This window comes from Protopterus annectens, chromosome 6.part0 (genome assembly GCF_019279795.1).
Source record: "Protopterus annectens isolate FY-2018-M chromosome 6.part0, PAN1.0, whole genome shotgun sequence".
Taxonomy (NCBI): domain Eukaryota; kingdom Metazoa; phylum Chordata; order Ceratodontiformes; family Protopteridae; genus Protopterus; species Protopterus annectens.
In genome coordinates, this window is record NC_056737.1 from 1,322,346,871 (window position 1) to 1,322,369,247 (window position 22,377).

The following is a 22,377-nucleotide window of genomic DNA, read 5'->3' on the forward strand; positions in this document are numbered from 1 at the left end:
GTACACGGTAAATGAAAACAAAACTAGTGCCCTCACAAGAGATTATATTCCTGGGTGCCAGCTTGAACACAACGGCCCAGATGGCTTATCTCATGCCAGACAAACAAGGACAACTCACTCAATACTTTCAATTGATGGCAGCAAAGACCCAACTCCCTGCAAGAAAAATTCTGCAGGCCTTGGGTTACATGGCATCCTGCATACTACTAATTCCATATGCCAGACTGCATATGAGGAAACTACAGTGGTACCTAAAGAATGTATGGTCTCAACACTGTCAAAGTTTGGAAACAGTTATACCCCTAATCCCTTGCAGTCAACAGGAGTTTCAATGGTGGTCTCAAGTTTGTCACCTCAACAAGGGACAGCCTTTTACACAACCCTCAGCCAGGCAAACACTGACAACAGATGCATCGGATTATGCCTGGGGAGCACACATGGCAGGCAAATGTATTCAGGGCACGTGGCCCGCAGAACAAAGGCATCTTCACATCAATCAAAAAGAGATGCTAGCTGTACAAAATGCGCTTATAGCTTTCAAGGACCTGCTGCATCCAGGACAACTACTACTAAAGGCAGACAACACCACAGTTATGTGGTACATAAACAAGCAAGGGGGCACTCACTCCTACCCCCTATGCTATGCATACGAGCTATGACCTTGTGGAACACAGCTATAAACCTTCAAGTTCATCTGCAAGCACAATTCCTGCCAGGAGAGAAAAACACACTGGCGGACGACTTAAGCAGAAACTTCATGGATCCCCACGAATGGGAGTTGAATCCACAAATATTCAGAATGATAACACAGAAATGGTGGAGCCCAGACATAGATCTGTTTGCTTCCCCAATAAACTGCCAGCTACAAAAATTCTGCACAAGGAGTTACCATCCACAAGCATGGAAAGTGGATGCCCTCTCATTCAGCTGGGAGAACCTACAAGTATACGCTTTCCCACCACTACCTCTCCTGCCAAAGGTACTCATAAAAGCCAGGCAGGAAGAGACAAAGATGATCCCGATTGCACCAGACTGGCCACGCCAGCACTGGTACCCAATCTTAAGGAGCTTAGCACAAGAACCACCCTGGATTTTGCCTCAAATCCCACATCTGCTGACTCAGCACAACAAACAAATACTACACAGCCAGCTATATATAGACCTTAAACCTAGCTGCATGGAAGATTCCTTAGTCAATTAAGCAATGCCTCTCTCCAAAGCTGTTATGGACGTCATTCTGGAGGCCAGGAGGCCTAGTACCAGGAAAGCCTATTCGGATAAATGGAAGAGATTCTGTGCCTGGAACCAAGCTCACAGCCTTGACCCTCTTGTCCCAAACATTCCTCAGATACTACAATACATAACTGAGATGCTGGACAAAGGACTCTCCTTCTCATCCATCAAGATCCACGCCTCTGCCATCTCTGCTCATTACAACATGGATCCACCAATTTTCTCTAATCCTCTGTTAAAACAGTACCTCAGAGGGGCTAAAAACATAAGACCGCCCCATAGAGCACCTACTCCAACTTGGGACCTCAACTTTGTTTTGGAGAAAGCTAACTTTACCTCCTTTTGAGCCAGCCAACACAGCAGAATTAAATATATCTCTTGGAAAACTGCTCTGCTCCTGGCAATAACATCAACATGCGTTTCAGAGTTATAGGCACTAATGGCAATGGAACCTTTCCTCATTTTCCACCAGGACAGGGTGTCTTTAAGAACTAACCCTACTTTTATGCTAAAGGTGGTATCCAGTGTGGCCCTAAACCAAACTATTCACCTGCCAACTTTTTATCCTAAACCACAGAATAAAAGGGAGCGACTACTGCACTCTTTGGCCATTCACAGGCAGTTACACTTCTACTTGGACAAAACCAAAGCTTTCAGAAAATCTGAGCAATTATTGGTAGCGTATGCTGCAGGAGCACAGGGAAAAGCCATTTCAAAACAGACTATTTCAAAATGGATAGGACATTGTATACGTTTCTGCTACACATACCATGGAAAACCTGTACCTAACAGCATTAGATCTCACTCCACCAGGACAACAGCCACTTCAACTGCCTACCTTGAGGGAGTACCTACCAAGGATATTTTGGAAGCAGCAACTTGGAGTTCTGTACATACCTTCACCAAGCATTACCATCTGCCTCTATACTGTAAATCCAGAGCTAGCTTCGCCACTGCAGTGCTGCAGGGCCTTATAGCCACCCCTAATGCTTTATAGAACCAGCCACCCTTCCTCAGCTTTGGGATTCTACCCAAGTGTAATGACTGCAGCAGTGTAACATGAACATAGTACAGTTTTGTACCTACCATAAATGTAGATGTTCGAGTGTATACACTGCTGCAGTCCAGGTTACCCTCCCTGGTACGTACCTATGTCTTCTACCCTTACTACCTATGGGGAGTATTTGCTGGTAGCTGTAAGCTGTTTTTTGCTTTTCTTATGTATGTTTTATTAGCAATTGGAATTGCCTACCTATTTAGAGGCACCTGACATCTGGGGCAAGAAAAACTGAAGAAAATGGCATTGGCTGCATCTTAAATACCACTGTCGCGCTGACGTCAGGGAGGAGGCGACAACAACAGACGCCGGACCAAGACTTTGGAACTCAGGCCGACTGGGGAAACTGCCTGACGGCAGGATAACCCAAGTGTAATGACTGCAGCAGTGTATACACTCGAACATCTACATTTATGGTAGGTACAAAACTGTACTTTCCCCTTTCCCGAAGCTTTACATTTTCCTCTCATAATATCTCTGTCCAAAAAAACTTTGGAAAAACCTCACCAGTCTTAAGAACTCATGGCTTACAGGGGGAAAAAAAACTAGCGGTATCCCTGTTGAAGTACTGCATTCTCCTAGTTCACTTGGAGAATGGTACTTCAGCAGGGGGCACTGAGTTTTTAGATTGAGTTTTTTTTGAGTTGGTTCACCAACCACAGAAAGGGGGTTTATCTCTAGTATTTGGGTTGGCAGGCAAGGCACTATTTGGTTTTCCTTTTAATATCTCTGTTCACCTATAACAGACATTGGTGTGTAATTTAGCCTGCTACTTTCCAAGTCTCATCAGATCTAACACATTTCCTCTAAATGCAATATCCACTAAGTGAAGACGCTCATTTTTTATTTTGTTCTTTCTTGTCTGCCTAAAATCTTTTGCCATCATGTGCCTGTTTCCACCATTTCCACTTTCTGTACACACTTTTTCCGCTTTGGCATAACTTTGCCTTTGGGATGGCTCATCCCCATGACTCCCTTAGTATGTTGCATTACATCTAGTCTTTTCCCACTGAGTGCTATTGATTTACGAATGTTAACTTAAGATTGATGTTAAGACACAATACCGTGCTGTTAGGAAGTGCCTTATGGTATCTTGGGAAGAAACCTGAAGAGCTTTGATTCCATCCTTTCAGGTATCATTTAACAAGCAGGCTGTTAATGCAGACTGGAGGCACTTTGATTTTGCCCCCTTCTGCACCTAAGAAATAAGTTGGACCCCTACAAGCACCCACCGGAGTGGACCAAATTAGAAAAGATCTTCATGCTGACTTCTTTGGGATCCCTTTGTTTTAGCATAGGTCTGTAGACCGCAAGACTTTGTCACCTGATAGTCCACAAGGAAAACAGAAGTGGCAAGAGTCCACTTTTCTCCCATGTTAGAGTTTGGGCCCTCTACTATTTCTAACCTTTTGTAACTTCCAGTCTTGTCTAGTAAAGCAGGATTTGGAGAATCTTGAGATCCTCCCCAAGTCTAGGCTGAATAGATCATAGAAACTCTCTTTGGCTTCTAAAATAGGCTGCTGTAATTCCAGTGATAATTGTAAGTGTGAATGATGTAGCTAAGATGGCAGGTTCTGACAACGGAAGAGTGATAGGATCAGATCATTGATCTTTCAGTTTCAGCAACACAACAGATAGCGGAAAAGTACCCTTGGTGCAGAGGACTGTGGCTTCTATTCTAACAGCAGATAGTTGGATTCATTTTCCAATACAAACACTGCAGTGCAGCTTAAGATGGTGGTGCCACACTCGAGTGTGCCATACTTCGGATGAGATGTTTAATAGGGACCTCATCTGCCTGATTTGATGGTAGCTCAGGTGTATGTAAAAGATCCCACAGCACCTGTCAGAGTATGGGAAGTTTTCTAATGCCCTGGCCAAATTTCTCCTAGTCAGTAAGACTGCCACCTTGGTTCTGTATTGAAAGGAGGCCACTGTCCTAGTGGGACTAATCCTGTCAGTGAAGAGTGAATGAGTAAGTAAATAAATTATCCTGAGGAGCAAATAGGACCTCTCCTGTTTGAAGGGCTTCATAAAATCCCTGACATCTGCCTCCTTTTCCTTTTCTAAGCATAGCCACCTCCATAACAGGGGAGGGGAGCTACTGATGCACCTCAGTGTTGTACTGCCACCACTTAACTGCTCCCTGTCCTCACTAAGTCACTGAAGAGAAATGCCATTTTTGTTGGGCCCATCACAGCCTAATCCTAGCCGAGGACTGCCTGTGGGGGCAGCCATTCTAGCCAAGGACTGCCTGTGGGGGCAGCCATTCTAGTCAAGGACTGCCTGTAGGGGCAGCCATTCTAGTCGAGGACTGCCTTGTGGGGGCAGCCATTCTAGCAGAGGACTGCCTTGTGGGGGCAGCCATTCTAGCCGAGGGCTGCCTGTGGGGGCAGCCATTCTAGCAGAGGGCTGCCTGTGGGGGCAGCCATTCTAGCAGAGGGCTGCCTGTGGGGGCAGCCATTCTAGCCGAGGGCTGCCTGTGGGGGCAGCCATTCTAGCCGAGGGCTGCCTGTGGGGGCAGCCATTCTAGCCGAGGGCTGCCTGTGGGGGCAGCCATTCTAGCCCGGAGACTGTCTGTGGGGGCAGCCATTCTAGCCCGGAGACTGTCTGTGGGGGCAGCCATTCTAGCCCGGAGACTGTCTGTGGGGGCAGCCATTCTAGCCCGGAGACTGTCTGTGGGGGCAGCCATTCTAGCCCGGAGACTGTCTGTGGGGGCAGCCATTCTAGCCCGGAGACTGTCTGTGGGGGCAGCCATTCTAGCCCGGAGACTGTCTGTGGGGGCAGCCATTCTAGCCCGGAGACTGTCTGTGGGGGCAGCCATTCTAGCCCGGAGACTGTCTGTGGGGGCAGCCATTCTAGCCCGCAGACTGTCTGTGGGGGCAGCCATTCTAGCCCGGAGACTGTCTGTGGGGGCAGCCATTCTAGCCCGCAGACTGTCTGTGGGGGCAGCCATTCTAGCCCGGGAGACTGCTTGTGGGGGGCAGCCATTCTAGCCCGGGAGACTGCTTGTGGGGGGCAGCCATTCTAGCCCGGGAAACTGCTTGTGGGGGGCAGCCATTCTAGCCCGGGAAACTGCTTGTGGGGGGCAGCCATTCTAGCCTTGGAGACTGCTTGTGGGGGGCAGCCATTCTAGCCTTGGAGTCTGCTGGTGGGGCAGCCATTCTAGCCTTGGAGACTGCTTGTGGGGGGCAGCCATTCTAGCCTTGGAGACTGCTTGTGGGGGGCAGCCATTCTAGCCTTGGAGACTGCTTGTGGGGGGCAGCCATTCTAGCCTTGGAGACTGCTTGTGGGGGGCAGCCATTCTAGCCTTGGATACTGCTTGTGGGGGGCAGCCATTCTAGCCTTGGAGACTGCTTGTGGGGGGCAGCCATTCTAGCCTTGGAGACTGCCTGTGGAGGCAGCCATTGTAGCCTGGGGGGACTGCCTTGTAGGCACAGCCATTCTATCCTGGGGGGACTGCCTGTGGGCACAGCCGTTCTAGCCTGGGGTACTGCCTGTGGGCACAGCTGTTCTAGCTTGGGGGGGGCAACTGTTTTAGCCCGGGGGACTGCCTGTGGGCACAGCCATTTTAGCCCGGGGGACTGCCTGCGGGGACAGCCATTCTAGCCCGGGGGCCGCCATTCTCTCAGCTTGCCTCAACTTAGATAACGGTCATGCAGGGCCAGTGGTGTCTTAATGTGTTCATGAAATGTGTTGTAACTGGAGCTCATTGTCCCCCCCTATCAGAAAGGAGATCTACAGTTGGAACAACACATCTCAGCTGACCTCCTGGGAACAGAGTTGGAATGTGCTGCTCATAGAGGGCTACATCGAAGCTGTCCCATTTCTGCAGTGGAAGGAAGGGACTTGCTCTACCTCTTACTTCCCTTGCAGGGGACCAACAAATTGGGTTGGACTGTGTAGCTAGGCTTATAAAGGTCCTGGTGTTCATTAGACTGGCATATTCGTATGAACTTATGTTCATTGTATGCATCACTGCTGTTGTATAATTGCATTGTGCATCAGAGTTATATATAGGTTAATGCCCACATTACTCTCTAGCTTTCCGAGCATTACAGACATTTCAACATCTGCAAGTGGATAATTGCCAGTTTATTAAAAAAAAAAACAAAGTTGATCAAGGCTCCAGATGTGTCCCCTGAATGGCTGCCTGTTTCATAGGGCTCGTCTGGCACCTGCCCCAAGGGATTTTGATTGTAGATGGCTTGCTATGGAATATACAACAACATGGCAGTGTGTACCCATTCTAACCCACCCACCCAAAGGGCCCTCATCTTCAGGGGCAACAACTCCCTCCAAGAGAAGGAACTTTTCATGGAATAGTTGTCTATCTCAATCATTGCAGAAGAGGACCTTTCCTTCACTGATGAAGAGTTGTACTGCATTTCTTGAGGATTTATCCTTCAGAGAGACTTCATTTTAGGGCTTGAGCAGTGGATGTGTTCAGCATTTTGTGGAGGGGAAAATTCTTTTGTCTTTCTATCTGTACCAATAATACCAAAAGTGATCAGAAGATTCAGGAGTATTATTCAGGGGTTATCCTTAGACTCCTGTGGCCCAAGGAGCACTGCTTCTCCCACCTCTTGTCAATGGTTATGGAAGGACACAGATGTATGGACCTGTTTATTCAGAGCATGACACCGTAATACATGCAAACCTTCAATCTGACAGCCTGAATGATTTAGCATTACTAGTAGGCCGCGGTGGTGCAGCGGTTAGCGTTGTCGCCTCACAGCAAGAGGTTCTCCTGTTCGATTTCAGCTGGAGCACCTTCTGTGTGGAGTCTACATGTCCTCCCCACGGTTGAGTGACATTTAAAGACATGCAGGTAGGTGTGTGCGTGAATGGGTGTGCCTTCTTTGAAGGTTGGGTGTTGGGCTGGCAACTCGGCACGTAAAAATCCACTGCCAATCATTAGTGGACCGGAGTTCTGCTCTGGTGACCCCTAACTGGGAAAAGCTGAAAGACACAAAATGTATTTTTTATTTTACATTTGTTGACCGGGATAGTCAGACTGGAGTCGTGTCCATTTTCAGTGGAGGCCCGGGGCAAAAAGCTCCCAAGATAAGTAGTTAAGATTACAGATACAATATATACAGTAGTTACATACTTAAGTTATACAAATTCCAAGGTTCGAGGTAATCCTGGGTGTAAGTCAAGATTAAGTAACACAACTAAGCTAAATTATAGTTATTAACTCATAGTAGAGGAGAGTTAGTCTGGTTTGATGTATTGACATAGCCAGTTTAGTGTCAAATATTGTTTGAGTCTTCTCTTAAATTGACTCAGGGTGGTAAGTAAAGTAATATCAGCTGGGAGTGAGTTCTAGGATCTACCTGCAGAATTGGCAAAGAGAGAGTCACCGGCTGAGTTATTAGTTTTGATGGTCCGAACTGGCAGTCTGTTAGAAGATCGAAGAGGTCTGGGATTGTTATAGGGAGTGATAATGTTTTTTAGTGAAGTATTGTCTGAATTGTAAAGGATTTTATATGCCATAGTCAGTTGGTCATACTGGATCAAGCTGGGCAAGTCTAGCCACCCAAGCTGGTTTAGATTGATACAGTGGTGTGCCCTGTAAGGCAGACCAGTGGCAAATCTGGCAATGTGGTTGGCAGATAAGAGAGTTTGTTGAGTACAGACTTGTTTAAATTAGAGAGTAAAGGAGATGCATACAGAAGAGTTGAAAGTAGGTGAGAGTGAGCTATGGCAATTCTAGCAGGTGGGGTTAAGAAGGCTTTTATCCTGTAAAGTGACCCTAGTTTTTTTATTTGTGGTTTTGAATGTTTGATTAACATGCAGGTTGAATTTAAGAGTATCTATGATAGCACCTAGTAGTTTTGTAGAGGTGTCTGGGGAGATTATAGTGCCATTATTGGATTTTATGGTAAAGGTAAATGCAGTAGACCTAGGAGTTGGTGAGAAAAGTAAGTTTTCTTTTTTAGGATTTAAGATCAGACGACCAGAAAGCCAGTTTTCTATTATGTTGAAGGTGTTCTGGGTAGCTGACCGTAATTCTGTCTGAGATGTGGCCGAGCAGATCAGGTTGGAGTCGTCAGCGTATTGGATACAGCTTACTTTTGGGATAACAGTATAAAGGTTATTGATGAAAATGGAGAACAGAAGAGGCCCTAGTATAGAACCCTGGGGTACACCAAGGGAGTTGGGTAGGAGATTAGATAGTTTGTTTTGCCAAAGGACAGTCTGCTATCTACCACTCAGATAAGATAGGAACCATTGAAGAGCTTTAATATCTAGACAGAATGTTTTCAGGGTGTGAATTAGAAGTTGATCATCCATACCAAATGCCTTGGAGAGATCCAAGAAGAGGGCAGAGCATATGTTATTGTTGTGATTATGGTTTATGGTGTTTGAGAAGGCTAGGAGGGCTGAAGTAATGCTGTGATGAGGTCGGAAGCCATGCTGGGAGTCTGCCATAAGGTTATTCTAAATTAGGTGGTGCAGTAGTTGTCTATGAATACATTTTTCCATAATCTTTGCAAGTGGCGATAATATAGCTATTGGCCTATAATTAGATAGATGTTCTTCATCTCACATTGCTGCAGTCCTTACATATGGGTAGTCCGCTGTCCTCGGTCGGCCCGAATACCAAAGTATAAGGCTGACGTCGGTCAAGGCGCTTAACACTGACATCAGGACGTCAGGGTACAAAAGCGCATGACCGACGTCATTTCCTCAGTCTTTTTTGCCGCATGGTCCGATGCAGAAGCAGCGTTGCAAGTGCCGTTCGGCGTTCTGAAATTTTTCGAATTCGGAGTTTCAGACCGAATCCAAGTTGGCTAAGTACCCGTTGGGAATATTTTGTTTTTCTTGCCTCAGTGTTTTACCGGATGTCAGAAAAAGTGAATAACTGTATTTCTTGTGGGAAACAGATACCGCATAGAGATTATCATTCCTTGTGTATTCCTTGTCTGGGGCCTGAGCACGACGTTGTTGGGTGTCGCTTTTGTGCTAGGTTCAATAAACGCACTATTAAGCGGAGGTTAGATTGTGCTAGGCTGGTCTTTGGGAAGCGGTGCAATTATAATATGCCGTCGGATTCTCCGGCGCCCGCTTCTGCGAAGAAGCGCAAAGACAAGGCAGTTAAACCCAGGCAAGATGAGTCGTCCGTTCGGACGCCGGTTCTTTAGAGGCTTCAGTGGAACCGGTGGTTCCACGGAGACTTCTCTGGAGTCTCAGGGGGAGACTTTGATTTTGCAGGAGGTGGTCTCTCAGGAGGCAGGTCAGGCTGAAGGGGCTTCTCAAGTTACTGTACTCCCCTCCCTTCCTAGGGTGGTTAGGCCTTCTCCTTCTGTTTCCAAGGCTTCTCCCAGAGGCAGGCCAGTTTTAGCTTCTGTGGGTGTCACTCCTAGTTCAGCAGGGTCTGTGCCTAAGAAGCACATGCTTAAAATGGCAGAAGATTTGATTACTCTGATTAGAGGTTCTTTGCCCCTCCTGATAGGAGGCCTAGGGTGGAGCCAGAGTTGGGAAGTTTTGAGCAGGCTTCGGATGTTTCAGAGTCTTCGGCTGAAGACTTGCAGGAGTACTCTCCTTATTCTGATTCTGATGCAGATGATTCCACTCCTTCTGCTTCTCCTCCAGAGGATTTTTCTTTTTCAGAGACACTTCATTCTATGAGGGAACATTTTAAGTGGGAAGGACAGGACTTCTCTGATTCTAGGAAAAGGCTTAGGGAGTTTTTGTTGTTACCCCAGCATAGGCCCTTGGCTATACCCCCTGTTCTGGATGTTGTGGAAGATGTGTTTACAGAGGCTTCACTTAATCCTGATTCTCTGCCTCCTGCTCCTGTTAAACCGGATAGGTATTACAGGGTGCCTGAGGCTCATAAATATCTTTATAAGAGTCCTAGGGCGGACCCAGAAACTATTAGTCAGGGACCTAAGGGTGTCAAGGCCTCTGTTGTAAAAAATCCGGTTCCTCTAGATAAAGAAGCCAGAGCTTTGGATAGATGGGGAAAGAAGGTCTATACATCTTCTACCTTAGCTATGAGGGCTTTGAATTGCCAGTTTCATATGTTGAAATATCAAAACTTTCTTCTTTCTCAATTGAAGTCTAAGGTGGATGCTCTGGCGGAAGGCATTGAGTGTAAAGAGTTGCAAGATTTGGTGCATGTCTCTGAACAGGTGGGTAAGCATTCATTACAGTGTGGTTTTGATGCTGTGCAGGCCTCATCTAGGGTGGCTGCCACTGGCTCAGTTCTTCGCAGGCACGCCTGGTTGAAGGATCAGAATTTATCTGACCATGTTAAGACAAGGATTTTGGATGCTCCTTTGCAGTCTGATGTGTTGTTTGGTTCACCTGTGGAGTCAGTCTTGAAGAAAATGGAAGACAAGGCTAAGTCTATGCAGACTGTTAAAGATTTTTTGCAAGTTCAGCCTCCGAAGTTTAGTAGGAATTGGTCTGCTAAGGGGTGGACGTATCCTTCTTATGATTCTCAGTCTAGGGGTAGCTCTAGACGTGGTAGGGGCAGAGCTCAGAGTTCTTTCAGGCCTAGAACAGGGAGTTCCCCTGCACAATCTTCGGGTGAGGGCAGGGGCCAGTCCTTTCGTAAACGGGCCCAATGACCTACTTTTTCAGCTGCCAGATCCTTCTTGCCTGGCAGCACCTTTGGGAGGAAGGTTAGCACTCTTCAAGGAAAATTGGATGTTGGTTACCCAAGACAAATGGGTATTGGATATCATACACCAGGGTTACAAGTTTTATTTCCATACCTTGCCTCCTTTCAAAGGCATGCCGGACGTTCCTCCTCTGCAAAGACTAGAGGCTCGCAAACAAATTTCTCTACTACTTCAAATAGGGGCCATACAACCGGTCCCTCTGCCAGAAGTGGGCCTAGGATTTTATTCTCACCTGTTTCTAGTACCAAAGAAAGGAAACACGTGGAGACCAATTTTGGATTTATCCATCCTCAACACATATCTGGACATTCCCAAGTTCAAAATGTTAACGTTACAACAGCTTTTACCTCTGCTGGGCAAAGATCACTGGATGGTGACTCTGGATCTCAAGGAGGCTTACCTTCATGTTCCTATCAGGCCCAGTTGCAGGAAGTATCTGCGTTTTCGGGCTGGGATTTCACATTATCAGTTCTCTGCATTGCCCTTTGGCTTATCTACTGCGCCCAGAGTGTTCACGAAGGTTCTGGCTCCAGTGGTAGCTTTTTCAGGCTAAGAGGAATACAGATCTATCCTTATTTGGACGATTGCCTGATACTGGCCCAAGAAAAGGACGAACTTCTTCATCATTTACAGTATGTGATGGCAGTGTTAAGATGCCTGGGGTATTCTGTGAACGAAATAAAGTCCAGTCTAGTACCCTCTCAGGACATGTGCTTTCTGGGTGTGAGACTGAATACAGCATCCCAGATGGCCTTTTGACCCCGGACAAACAAAAGAATCTTTCTCTTTACTTCCATCAGTTGTCTCATCAGTCCAGGCTGACTGCAAGGACAGTCCTTCAAGCCTTGGGGTTCATGGCATCTTGTATTCTGGTACTTCCCAATGCCAAACTGCATATGAGGAAGCTACAATGGTATCTCAAGAATGTATGGACACAGCACTGCCAAGATTTGGACACTGTCATTCAAATAATACCTTGCATTCAAAAGGAATTTTTGTGGTGGGCTCAGGAATGTCACCTAAACAAGGGACTCTTTGTGACCCGGCCAGAGGCGAGTCAGATTGTAACGACAGATGCCTCAGACAAAGCTTGGGGAGCTCATCTAAATGGAAAATGGGTACAAGACACGTGGCCTGCCAGACTTCAACATCTACATATCAACTTGAAGGAGATGTTAGCAGTCCAATTTGCATTGATAGCTTTCAAGGATTTACTTCTTCCAGGGCAGGTGTTGATTCAAACAGACAACACAACTGTCATGTGGTACATCAACAAGCAAGGGGAACATTCTTATCCTCTATGCAGACAAGCAATGATTTTGTGGGAGACTGCGCTCAGTTTACAGCTAAATCTTCAGGCAAGGTTTCTGCCAGGAGCACAGAACTCCTTAGCAGATGTGTTGAGCAGACAAATTATGGATCCCCACGAGTGGAAATTGGATCCTCATGTATTCCAGAGATTGACAGTGTTATGGGGAACTCCAGACATAGATCTGTTCGCTTCTCCACTAAATTACCAGCTGCCAAAGTTTTGCACAAAAGGTTTCATCCCACAGCTTGGAAAGTGGATGCTCTCTCATTCAATTGGAGCAATCTTCACGTGTATGCCTTTCCACCTCTGCCTCTCCTCCCAAAGGTACTCCTGAAGGTCAGACAGGACAAGCCAAACATGATTTTAATAGCTCCAGATTGGCCTCGACAGCACTGGTACCCATTACTGAGAAGTCTGGTGCAGGAGCCTCCATGGCCTTTGCCTTCGATTCCTCACCTGCTGTCTCAGGAGAACAGTCATTTACTCAATGTCAAACTTCATTCTCTACATCTGACAGCCTGGCATATTCTGTTTTAAACCCTGGAGGGTCTCAGCTTCCGCAACAAGTTTTGAATGTTATTTTGGAGGCCAGAAGGCCTAGTACAAGGAAAGTTTACACAGATAAATGGAGGAGATTTTTATTTTGGAGTACAGCAAAGGACTTTGATGTTTCTAAACCTAATTTAAGTGTTGCACTTCAATACCTTGCTGAGTTATTGGACAAAGGTTTGTCCTTCTCCTCTATAAAGGTTCATGCTGCAGCAATTTCTGCTCATTATGACTGTGACCCACCATTATTTTCTCAGCCTTTGTTTAAGCAATTCCTTAGAGGGGCAAAGAATATAAGACCCCCACGTAGAGCTCCTACTCCTGCTTGGGATCTCAATTTTGTGTTGGAGAAACTCACTCTACAACCTTTTGAGCCTGCAGCATCAGCAGAGTTGAAATATTTGTCATGGAAGACTGCTTTTTTGTTGGCCATTACCTCTGCGAGAAGGGTTTCTGAATTACAGGCCCTTATGGCAGTTGAGCCTTTCTTAATTTTTCACAGGGACAGGGTGTCTTTGCGTACTAACCCTTCTTTTATGCCTAAAGTGGTTTCTAGTGTGGCTTTAAACCAAACTATTCATTTGCCTACTTTTTATGCAAACCCCCAAAATAAAGGGGAACGGATTTTGCACACTTTGGATATACACAGACAGTTGCGATATTATTTGAGCAGAACTAAAGGGTTCAGGCAGTCTCAGCAGTTGTTTGTTTCTTTTGCTTTGGGTTCTAAGGGCAAACCTGTTTCAAAACAAACTATTTCTAAGTGGATTGGGTTTTGTATTGCTTTCTGTTATTCCCATCATGGTAAGGAAGTTCCAGCTGGGATTAGGCCTCATTCCACTAGGGCTACTGCCACTTCTACAGCTTTTTTAAGGGGAGTGGCTACTAAGGATATTTTGGAAGCAGCTACTTGGAGTTCAGTGCATACTTTCTCTAAGCATTACCACCTTCCACTTTACTCTAAATCTAGGGCTGGATTTGCCACTGCTATTTTACAGGGCATTTTGGCAGCGCCTAATGCTTTATAGTTTTGCCATCTTCCCTTACCTCTGCTTTGGGATTCTACCCATATGTAAGGACTGCAGCAATGTGAGGTGAAGAACATAGTACAGTTTTGTACCTACCATAAATGTAGATGTTCGAAGATCCACATTGCTGCAGTCCAATTACCTCCCTCCTTCCCCTCTGTTGTTGAAGGTGGTGGTGTAGTTTGTGTTGTACATATTGTAAATAGGGTTAGTGCACGGGTGGTTGGTTAGTTTTTGCTGGTTTTTGGCTTTGGCCTTTCTTGTTAGGGCCTTCTGACATCTGGGGCAAGAAAAGACTGAGGAAATGACGTCGGTCATGCGCTTTTGTACCCTGACGTCCTGATGTCAGTGTTAAGCGCCTTGACCGACGTCAGCCTTATACTTTGGTATTCGGGCCGACCGAGGACAGCGGACTACCCATATGTAAGGACTGCAGCAATGTGGATCTTCGAACATCTACATTTATGGTAGGTACAAAACTGTACTTTCAGTAGACCCACCTCCTTTGTGAAGTGAGATTACATAGGATATTTTCCAGATGGTGGGGATTTTGTCTTCTACTATGGTTCGATTGATTAGTATAGAGATAGGGAAGCAATGGCATCAGCTGCATCTACTCCGGCAGGGAGTAGATCAGCAGAGAGAGTAGTTGGTTTTAAGTTTTTGATCAAGGTACGGATAAGTGAAGTGGCAAGTGTTTGAAATCTGAATGAGAGCTGGTCACTAGGGGTGGTGTCCTCAGGGCCAGGGGAGATTACTACCATTTTGATACCAGTTATCTCAGGGAGTGCCGTACATAATGAGGGCAGCCAGGAGACTGAGCACAAGAATGTCATCTGGCAGATTGGAAGCGATTCTCCCTGTGGTTTTAAAGGAGGGACCTCGTGCCTATTTAAGTAGAGGCATCGTAGGTCCAAGGATACATGACAGAGCTATTTCAGACACTCTGCATATGCCTTTACAGCAATTTGCTTACCCATGGAATCTCCACTAAGAGGCCTGTGCTATAATTTTTGAAAGGAATCTTATCTGAGGCTGTCCAAGAAGGATGATAATTTTCTGCTAAAAAAAGTTAGCATTTTCTCCAGGAGTCTGCAAACTCGGCATGAACAATGTGTCTCTCAGGGAAAACTTGGTGGTGGTCTTCAGCTGGAATGGTCTCGGACCTGCAGTTCTTGTTTTGCAAGGAGCTCTCTCTGATTTTCAATGTGAACAGGGCTACATTGCACACCAACCTGTTTATCGGTTCGTAGTTACTTATGCCAAAAATTTTGACATAGGTGGCCCTTAACCATGCTATTAATTTTTGTATTTTTGACACAGACTGCCCGTAACATAATCTCCCAGTGTTCTTTCCTAGACTACAGAACAAAGGGGAAGGGATACTCTTTTCTCTGAATGTATACAGACAATTAATGTATTTTCCAGTCAGAGCAAATGTTATAGAAAATCCATGTTAGCTTTTGTTGCCTTTGAGTATAAAATGAAAGGGTTTCCCACTTAAAATGTCTAAGTGGATCTCTGTGTGTTATCTTCTGCTGTAGGTCGATGACAAGGAACTCTCAGGAAACCAAGCCAACACAGGGACAACTACAACTTTAGCCTTCCTGAAGGGGGGGGGGGGGTACCTGCTAGTGACAGGCTGGAAGCAGTTGCTTAGTCCTCTCTGTACCTTTTCTAAACATTACAGATTGGACATTATATTTAAGGTAAGGGCAGGAATTGTAGCAACAGTTCTGAAGGGCATATTGCCTTACTATGCTGGAAAACCAACCACCCAAAGTACTGGGAGAGGGAGGGTGTAAGATCTGCCTAAAAGGGAGGGGTAAGAGCTGTAAAACTCTGGCCAAACAGTAGGACAATGCATATGGCAGAGATTCCTGAAATGGCTACAGCAGTGTCTACACTCTAACATCTGCACTTATGATAAGCTGATAATACAGCGGTACGTCATAGGTAGCACTCCCTGGCTGAGCAGTTACAAAAAAAGGACTTTGGGAAAAAATGTCAAAGAAGGTAGAAGCATTAGACCCTTTCCTGGCCAGGAGGGCTTTCCCCAGTTTGTCTGTCTTACCCCTTCTCTTCCCACTACCTTGACGGAAGAGAAGTGATTGAACCTGCACAAGACCTTACTGCAGATTTCAAAATAGAGCTCCGAATTTTTGCACCCTTCATTGGGAATGCTTTATCTCGGATAGCTGTGGTGAGTTCCATGGTAGCCAAAGTCATTTCCTTAGGGTGCCGTATTCACTCCTACTGAAAAGGGGAATGTTACCTGTCCCCAACTTTTCCTGGTCCTAGAAAAGCATGACCGTGGATACCCATCCTTGACCTATACAAACTTAAAAAAAAAAAAAATCAGTGTTAACATACAAAGTAGTTAGAAATGAAGCCTCTCTCATCCTTGCTTCTGCGAAGTGCACTCATTCACTTTGGAAATGAAGGATGTTTGCTTCCATATTCCCCCTGTACAGGGAACTCTAGGTTCAAAAAGTTCATGATGTATGGACAGAGCATTTATAGATCATCTCCTTGTTCAAAGTGCTGTCCACTTTTTTCTTTGGGTATTTATTAGTTCTAGTCTTTGCCCACCGCAGATTGAAGGGCATTTATTCTGATCTGAAACGCTGCTTCTTGCAGGCCTTTTCCCAGAAGGAGCTAAGGAAGGTCCTGGAGTGTGCTTGACACATACTTAAACATGCACATTTCTGTCACTTGCACAGTGTCCAACCAGGTCCCATCTCACAGGAAGGTCTTTAAGGAGTTGCTGGACATCAAGTCAGACCTATTATCCTTCCTGCCAGAAACGAGCTTCCTGATTAGCTTTTTTCTTGCAAGCAGTGGAAAAGACCTGAAGGATCATCCTAGAAGCACTCATGTCATCTTGCATTATCATGGCCCTCCTACCCAGGCTGAACATGAGGAAGCTTCACTGGTACTTGCAAAGGTTGGTTGCTCTTTTGGAATTTTGAGACTTTTCAGAGTCCTGAAACTCCAAGAAAATGCACACGACAGCAAAGTATGAAACTTACTGCAATTTTGGTCCTAGCACACACAGTGAAAACTCAAAATTTATGGTAGCAACACTTCCATTCAATGGAGAAATGCTTCCAGTTGTAACTTCATAAGAGGGCGTTGAGATGGTGGGCAATCCAGCTGCAGACCTAGTATGCCATACTGTTTATAACCTCCCACAGTCCCAAATCAAAGTACAGCTGCATCAAACTTTGCTTGAGAGGCTTATGCAGGATTCTTTAAGGCTTGGAGAAAGTGGAACTACCTGAGCAGGTCCAAGCATTTGTCAGTAAATGTCAAACCCTAATGTATGTAGTACAGGTAGGGCAACATCTGAGCCAGAAGTTTCCTGAAAATGTTAAGATAATGCCACCATTATATGGTACATTATCAGCAGGGGTGGGGTGGTTAGTTATGCAGATTAGCTGTGATAGCCGGAAACCTTACCACACAACAGAAGTAACACCTGCAGGCATGCCTTTTACATTCTCTCAGTACACACTGCTTTGGCAGATCAGCGGAGAATATCCATCTCCAGTCTCCACAATTAGAATTTGACCCCAGGATGGCTAAGGCAGTCCTTTATTTTCCTTCTTGTGCAGTCGTGCAAAGAGGGGCCAGTTCTCTCCAGCCTGGCGGGGAGGGGGGCATCGATCTGGTACAAGACAAGTAACCAGGAAGCTAGAAACTTAATCCCATGCTGGAACTTATTCCTGTGTAAAGTCTTTACAGATTCTGCTTCAGGTGAGGTCAGGAAGCCTTCAACCAAGAAGTCCTACTTGGGAAATGGCATCCGTTTTCTTTTTTATACATAAAAAAGGTCAATAGAGATCAGTTTTCTCCCCTGGAAAACAAAGCTGAATATGGCATACTTGAGAAGTCTTGGTACAGGATGTCTTGCTGTTTTTGACAGACTTTTTGAGGGCCCATGTGTACACTTCAGTGTGCATCCCAGCTGTTTCAGCTCACTTACCCTTGTAGGATTCATCGGCTTCCTAGTGAACCTGGCTAAGTGTAAAATTAAGGTGCTTTACAGTCTAAGAAAACTTAATTTAGAATTCACCCAGAACAGTTACTAGCTGTCGATGCTGTAAAAAAAAAAAAAAAAAGTACCCCTTACATGTAGAAAGCGTGAGTTATTAAACTGCAGCAGTTTGAAACAAAATGCCACTCTCTTCTTTGCAGCCTTTAATGAGCATGTTTAATTGATGGCACAATGCATTTCAGGACAGTATTTGCTAGGGTGGGGACAGCATGTTATGGCAGTTATTGGTGAGTTTGATATACTGAAGATTCATTGTGACAGGAGGAAGCAAGGGTGAGGTAGAATTACAGTGGTAGTGGAAGGCTATCTGTTTGCTTTTATACTGCTTATTTTGGTGACAGCAATTTCGTTTTTCACTAAGTTGGCAGTGGAACTGCTTCCCAGTTCTCCTGTTAATCAAAAACCTTTCCTGAAAACAGCTAGATAAAATAGGCATAACTCCTCAGCATAACTGTTCTAATTTGGTCTAGATTTGCAGACTATTCTAAGGGATACCATATTCAAAGCAAGACTGATTGGTACATCATCTGATTCTTTATACGTTTAGTATACTGTAGTTGATCCTTCATCTTATTTGGGTATTGCTTGGCTTACAATTTTACATTTACATTGGCATTACGTTTATAGACTGTCAGCAAATACTGGTAAAGTACTTTGTAGTTACTGCCAGAATTGTAGCTACTACTGTTACCAGTGTTTAAATCCAAAGGTATAGTAAAATTTTTCTGAAATGAAATTTAACTGTACAAACGTGCTGGCACAAGAAAATAAGATTGCAAATGAGCAAAATGATAGTATGGCATCAAACTAAGATATAAACAACTGATCTTTCCGTTGCTGCCACTTTATTAATCCTTTACGTTTAACATTTCAGATTTTTCCAGAATTTGGAAACGCTGGTTGATTATGTGTTGTCTGGTCCTACATCCCCACTGGCTTTTAGTGAATCTGTTATGAATGTACTTAACCAAAGTGTAAAACTTCTGGACAACAAAGAACATCTCTGGCGAATGTGGAGCATTATAGCCAATCCGTTGACTGACTGTGTGAATCAGGTATAGCATGTGACCATCACATGAAGGAGTGAACTGCTTTGCTGGGCTTTCTCATTGTTTTTCAGTTATGCTTTTCTTGTCAGTTTTTGTCTTTAATAACCTATGAAGTAAATGCTTTATTAAGTATGCTACAGTAGAGAGTAGATTATCAGAGTGTTAATTATCCAAATTATCAATTATCCAAACACAACCTTGCAACGATTTTGGGTAGGAAGAATCATAAAATCTGAATATGTATACATATCTGCTTGTGTGTTTTTTGAGCTTGTAGCCCACTTGTGTTTGCAAAATATTCTTTGTCCACTGGAATTGTCAAATGGTTGAAAAGTGTATTCCCTATGTGCAGAAAAAACAAGATTTTATAAGTTTATGTAGTTCAGTGCACGTTTGATTATCCAAACTACCCAATGTCCCAATTAGTGTGGATAATGAGACTACTATATTGTCTTTGCTCCATTTTCAGTTGCACTGTAAGATCCTAAAGTGTCCATCTTATTTACTTCAGTTGCCTTTCAGTATTTTCACAAGGGCAATTCATATTTGACCTAACCTTCATTGACCCCTTGCACCTTTACATGACAATTAGCTCCTCAAATATTCAAAGTAAGCATCTCAAGCTCCATCAGCATGTAAATAAATCAAGCTGGAGGGAAAGAAATGCTACCTAATTTTTATCCCATCTCTGAACAACCTACCCTTGTGTGTAAAATAAAACGCTGGCATCCTTCAAGACAGACCTTGACGATTTGATGGTCAGTTGCAAAATCATTGCTGGCCTGACTTGGTTTGCCCTTACTTTCTGTGGATAGGTACTGGCTACAGGCAAGGTGCCGTATGGTCGTTAGACTTAATTGCCTTGTAGTGGGCATATGATCCTATGACATGAGAATCCTTGCACACTTTTCATTAGTTTTGTGGATCCTCTCAAGAGGAATATAGAGTGGCAGATTTGAAAATGTTAAAAGGCAGTCTTCTTTAGCCCGCCATTCCTCTGTAAGATCTCACTATTCCATATTTCTTCAGCAGTATTTATTAGGGAATAATCCCTTCCCCATTATGCTGAAACAATTGTATTTTCAAAGGGGCCTTCATTAAAGCAGGGTGGTCTTCCATTAAGTTGCATCCTGTACTGGCAGGCTTAGTGTACTTTTTTGCCAAGACATGGTTAGTGTTAGTAATGATTGTGATAGTTTTTTTTGAAATTGGCTTTTTGAAAGTAGATCACTGTCCAAGAGAATAAACATTGCTTTTCATTTTACACTCATTTCTTGAAAGACTAATAGTCTTAAGTCTTTAGAGGTATGCAGTGATTCATTGAATACGTTTCACCCTGGAAGACCATCAGGAAGTGCAGGACAGTCTAGGAGGAGAAGATAGAGATTAATGGGTATGTGTTAGCCAATAAAATAGTGATCCATTATTAAGGAGCTGCGCTGACCTTGCATTTCATTTTTTCCTTGTCTTTTGCATATGGTTCGTGCCAGTACCTTTTGTATCCTTTCAGCTAAAGTTTTTATTTAGCCTTTATTTGTTTCTACTTAGTATTTCCTGCAGCATTGGCCTTTGTCTAGTAGAGGATGCTAAGGCTATTGTATAAAAAAAAGCAGCCCTTAGTATAGCCAGTAGTCCTTGTCATTATAATTTGATATGTACTTAACATTATAGATATAGGCACGCATGTGCGTGAGCACACACAAGCGTGCACACACACAAACTCCCTACTTCCTGTGACATGCTATACTTCCATTTATATTTTCATATGTAGTTTCAGTTGTGTTAGGAAAATGCCAGTTAAGCTGTCCTAGACTTAAAAAGGTGTTTGAGGATGAAAGAGTAGAGCACATGAGAAAGGGAGGTAGGGGACTATGAAGCAAGGACAGGTAAAGAGAGTCCCCCATGTACAGCAAGTTTGCAAGTAATGAAACCAAAGAAATACATATAGCTTTTGATACTTCACATGATCTGAAGTAACCTTCATTGCCATTACTATGACCCTGCAAAACTGAAACTGCATTTACCTCCTTTTAAGGGATGAAAATGACAAGCGTCCAGCACATACATGGTCATCTTCCACCAGATATCAATTGTGTTGCTAGCCCTTTAGGGCAGACTTGGCAGTACCAGTGGTTCATTAGGTTACATACCTGCATTTGGTCATTAGATAAGTTAGTTCCTCAGCCCACAGAGAACTGTAATGCAGACAGTGCAGTTTGATAGGGTGGACTGTACTGAGCACTGTCCATGGAGGCATGGGACAGCTTGTATCAGCAGTACTTTGTTGCAGTTCAATTAAATATAAGAATTCATTGGTACTGTGGGTGAACACTCAGAATAGTATTCTCATACTTACAGATGTACAAGAACAAGCAAGCTTTTCAAAATCAACCAAATTAGCCTAATCCGAAATATTTCCCTGATCTTTAAAATGTCTGTCCTGAACCTTATATTTTACATTAGCAATGCAGAATAAGTTACTGTAATTACTTTCAGCTGTACATGATTGCTTCTTCACCCAGTTTGCATTATCAGACCAATAATAAGCAGTACTTAAGAAAAATAGTGACTTCTTTTGGTTTCAGATATCCAGAACTATAGCTGATGATGATCATGTTTCACTGTTGCAGTCATTACATTTGGGTTATCTGCTTGCAGGTAGCCCTCAGTCGGCCTGATTAACAAAGTCTTTGGTCCTGCATTGGTTTCTGTCCCTTCTTCCATGATGTCAGGTCGTCAGGGGTATAAAACATGCAGCCGACAGCATTACATCAGTCTTTCTTGCCATGCGGTGCCCGAAGCAAGAAGCAGTTCGCAAGTGCTGGTTGGCAGACTCCTGAAATTTTCGTTTTCGAGTTTCAGAACCGAAGTCTTCAACTAAAGCTAAGTACCCCATTGGGGAAACTTTTTCTTGCTCCTTACCGATGTCAGTAAAAGTTAATAATTGCATTACTTGTGGAAAGCAAATACTTCATAAAGATTTTCATTCGTACTGTATTCCTTGCCTAGGCCCTGACCACGACGTACCTTGCTGTCGGTTTTGTGCTTTATTTAATCAGCGCACCATCCATTGTCAGTATATTTTTGCCTCTAAATATTTCAGTTCCCTGTTTAATTATCCAGAAATGTCGTTGGTTAGCCATCCGACTACCGGGATTCCGAAAAAACACAAAGATAAAGACAGAGACAGGCCGCCAAGGTCAAAAACTGCCAACGACGCTTCTCCTAAGCCAGCCGCCAGTTCGCCGGTACTCTGAGTCACTTTCGCAGCCCCTGATGCCCACTATTTCTGATTCGCAGGCCTCTACTGAGACTCATTCGGAGTCCGATATGCCGCAAGATGCTTCAACTATGGAACCTGCAGATGTCTCTACCTTGGATGGGTCCAGAGCCGCTGTGCAGGCACTGGCTTCTGAGGGTGTATTCAGGCCTATGGACTAGTATATTAAA

At 44.4% G+C, this 22,377-nt stretch overlaps 1 protein-coding gene across 1 annotated transcript in view; it reads left to right on the plus strand.

Annotated features, from left to right (window-relative positions):
• RIF1 (replication timing regulatory factor 1) overlaps positions 1 to 22,377 on the plus strand; it is a gene marked incomplete in the record, with an annotated part of 1,305,990 nt that overhangs the window by 629,721 nt on the left and 653,892 nt on the right. Inside the window, 1 exon segment of the mRNA XM_044074885.1 lies at positions 18,753 to 18,933. Coding sequence (XP_043930820.1) covers positions 18,753 to 18,933 — 181 coding nt within the window.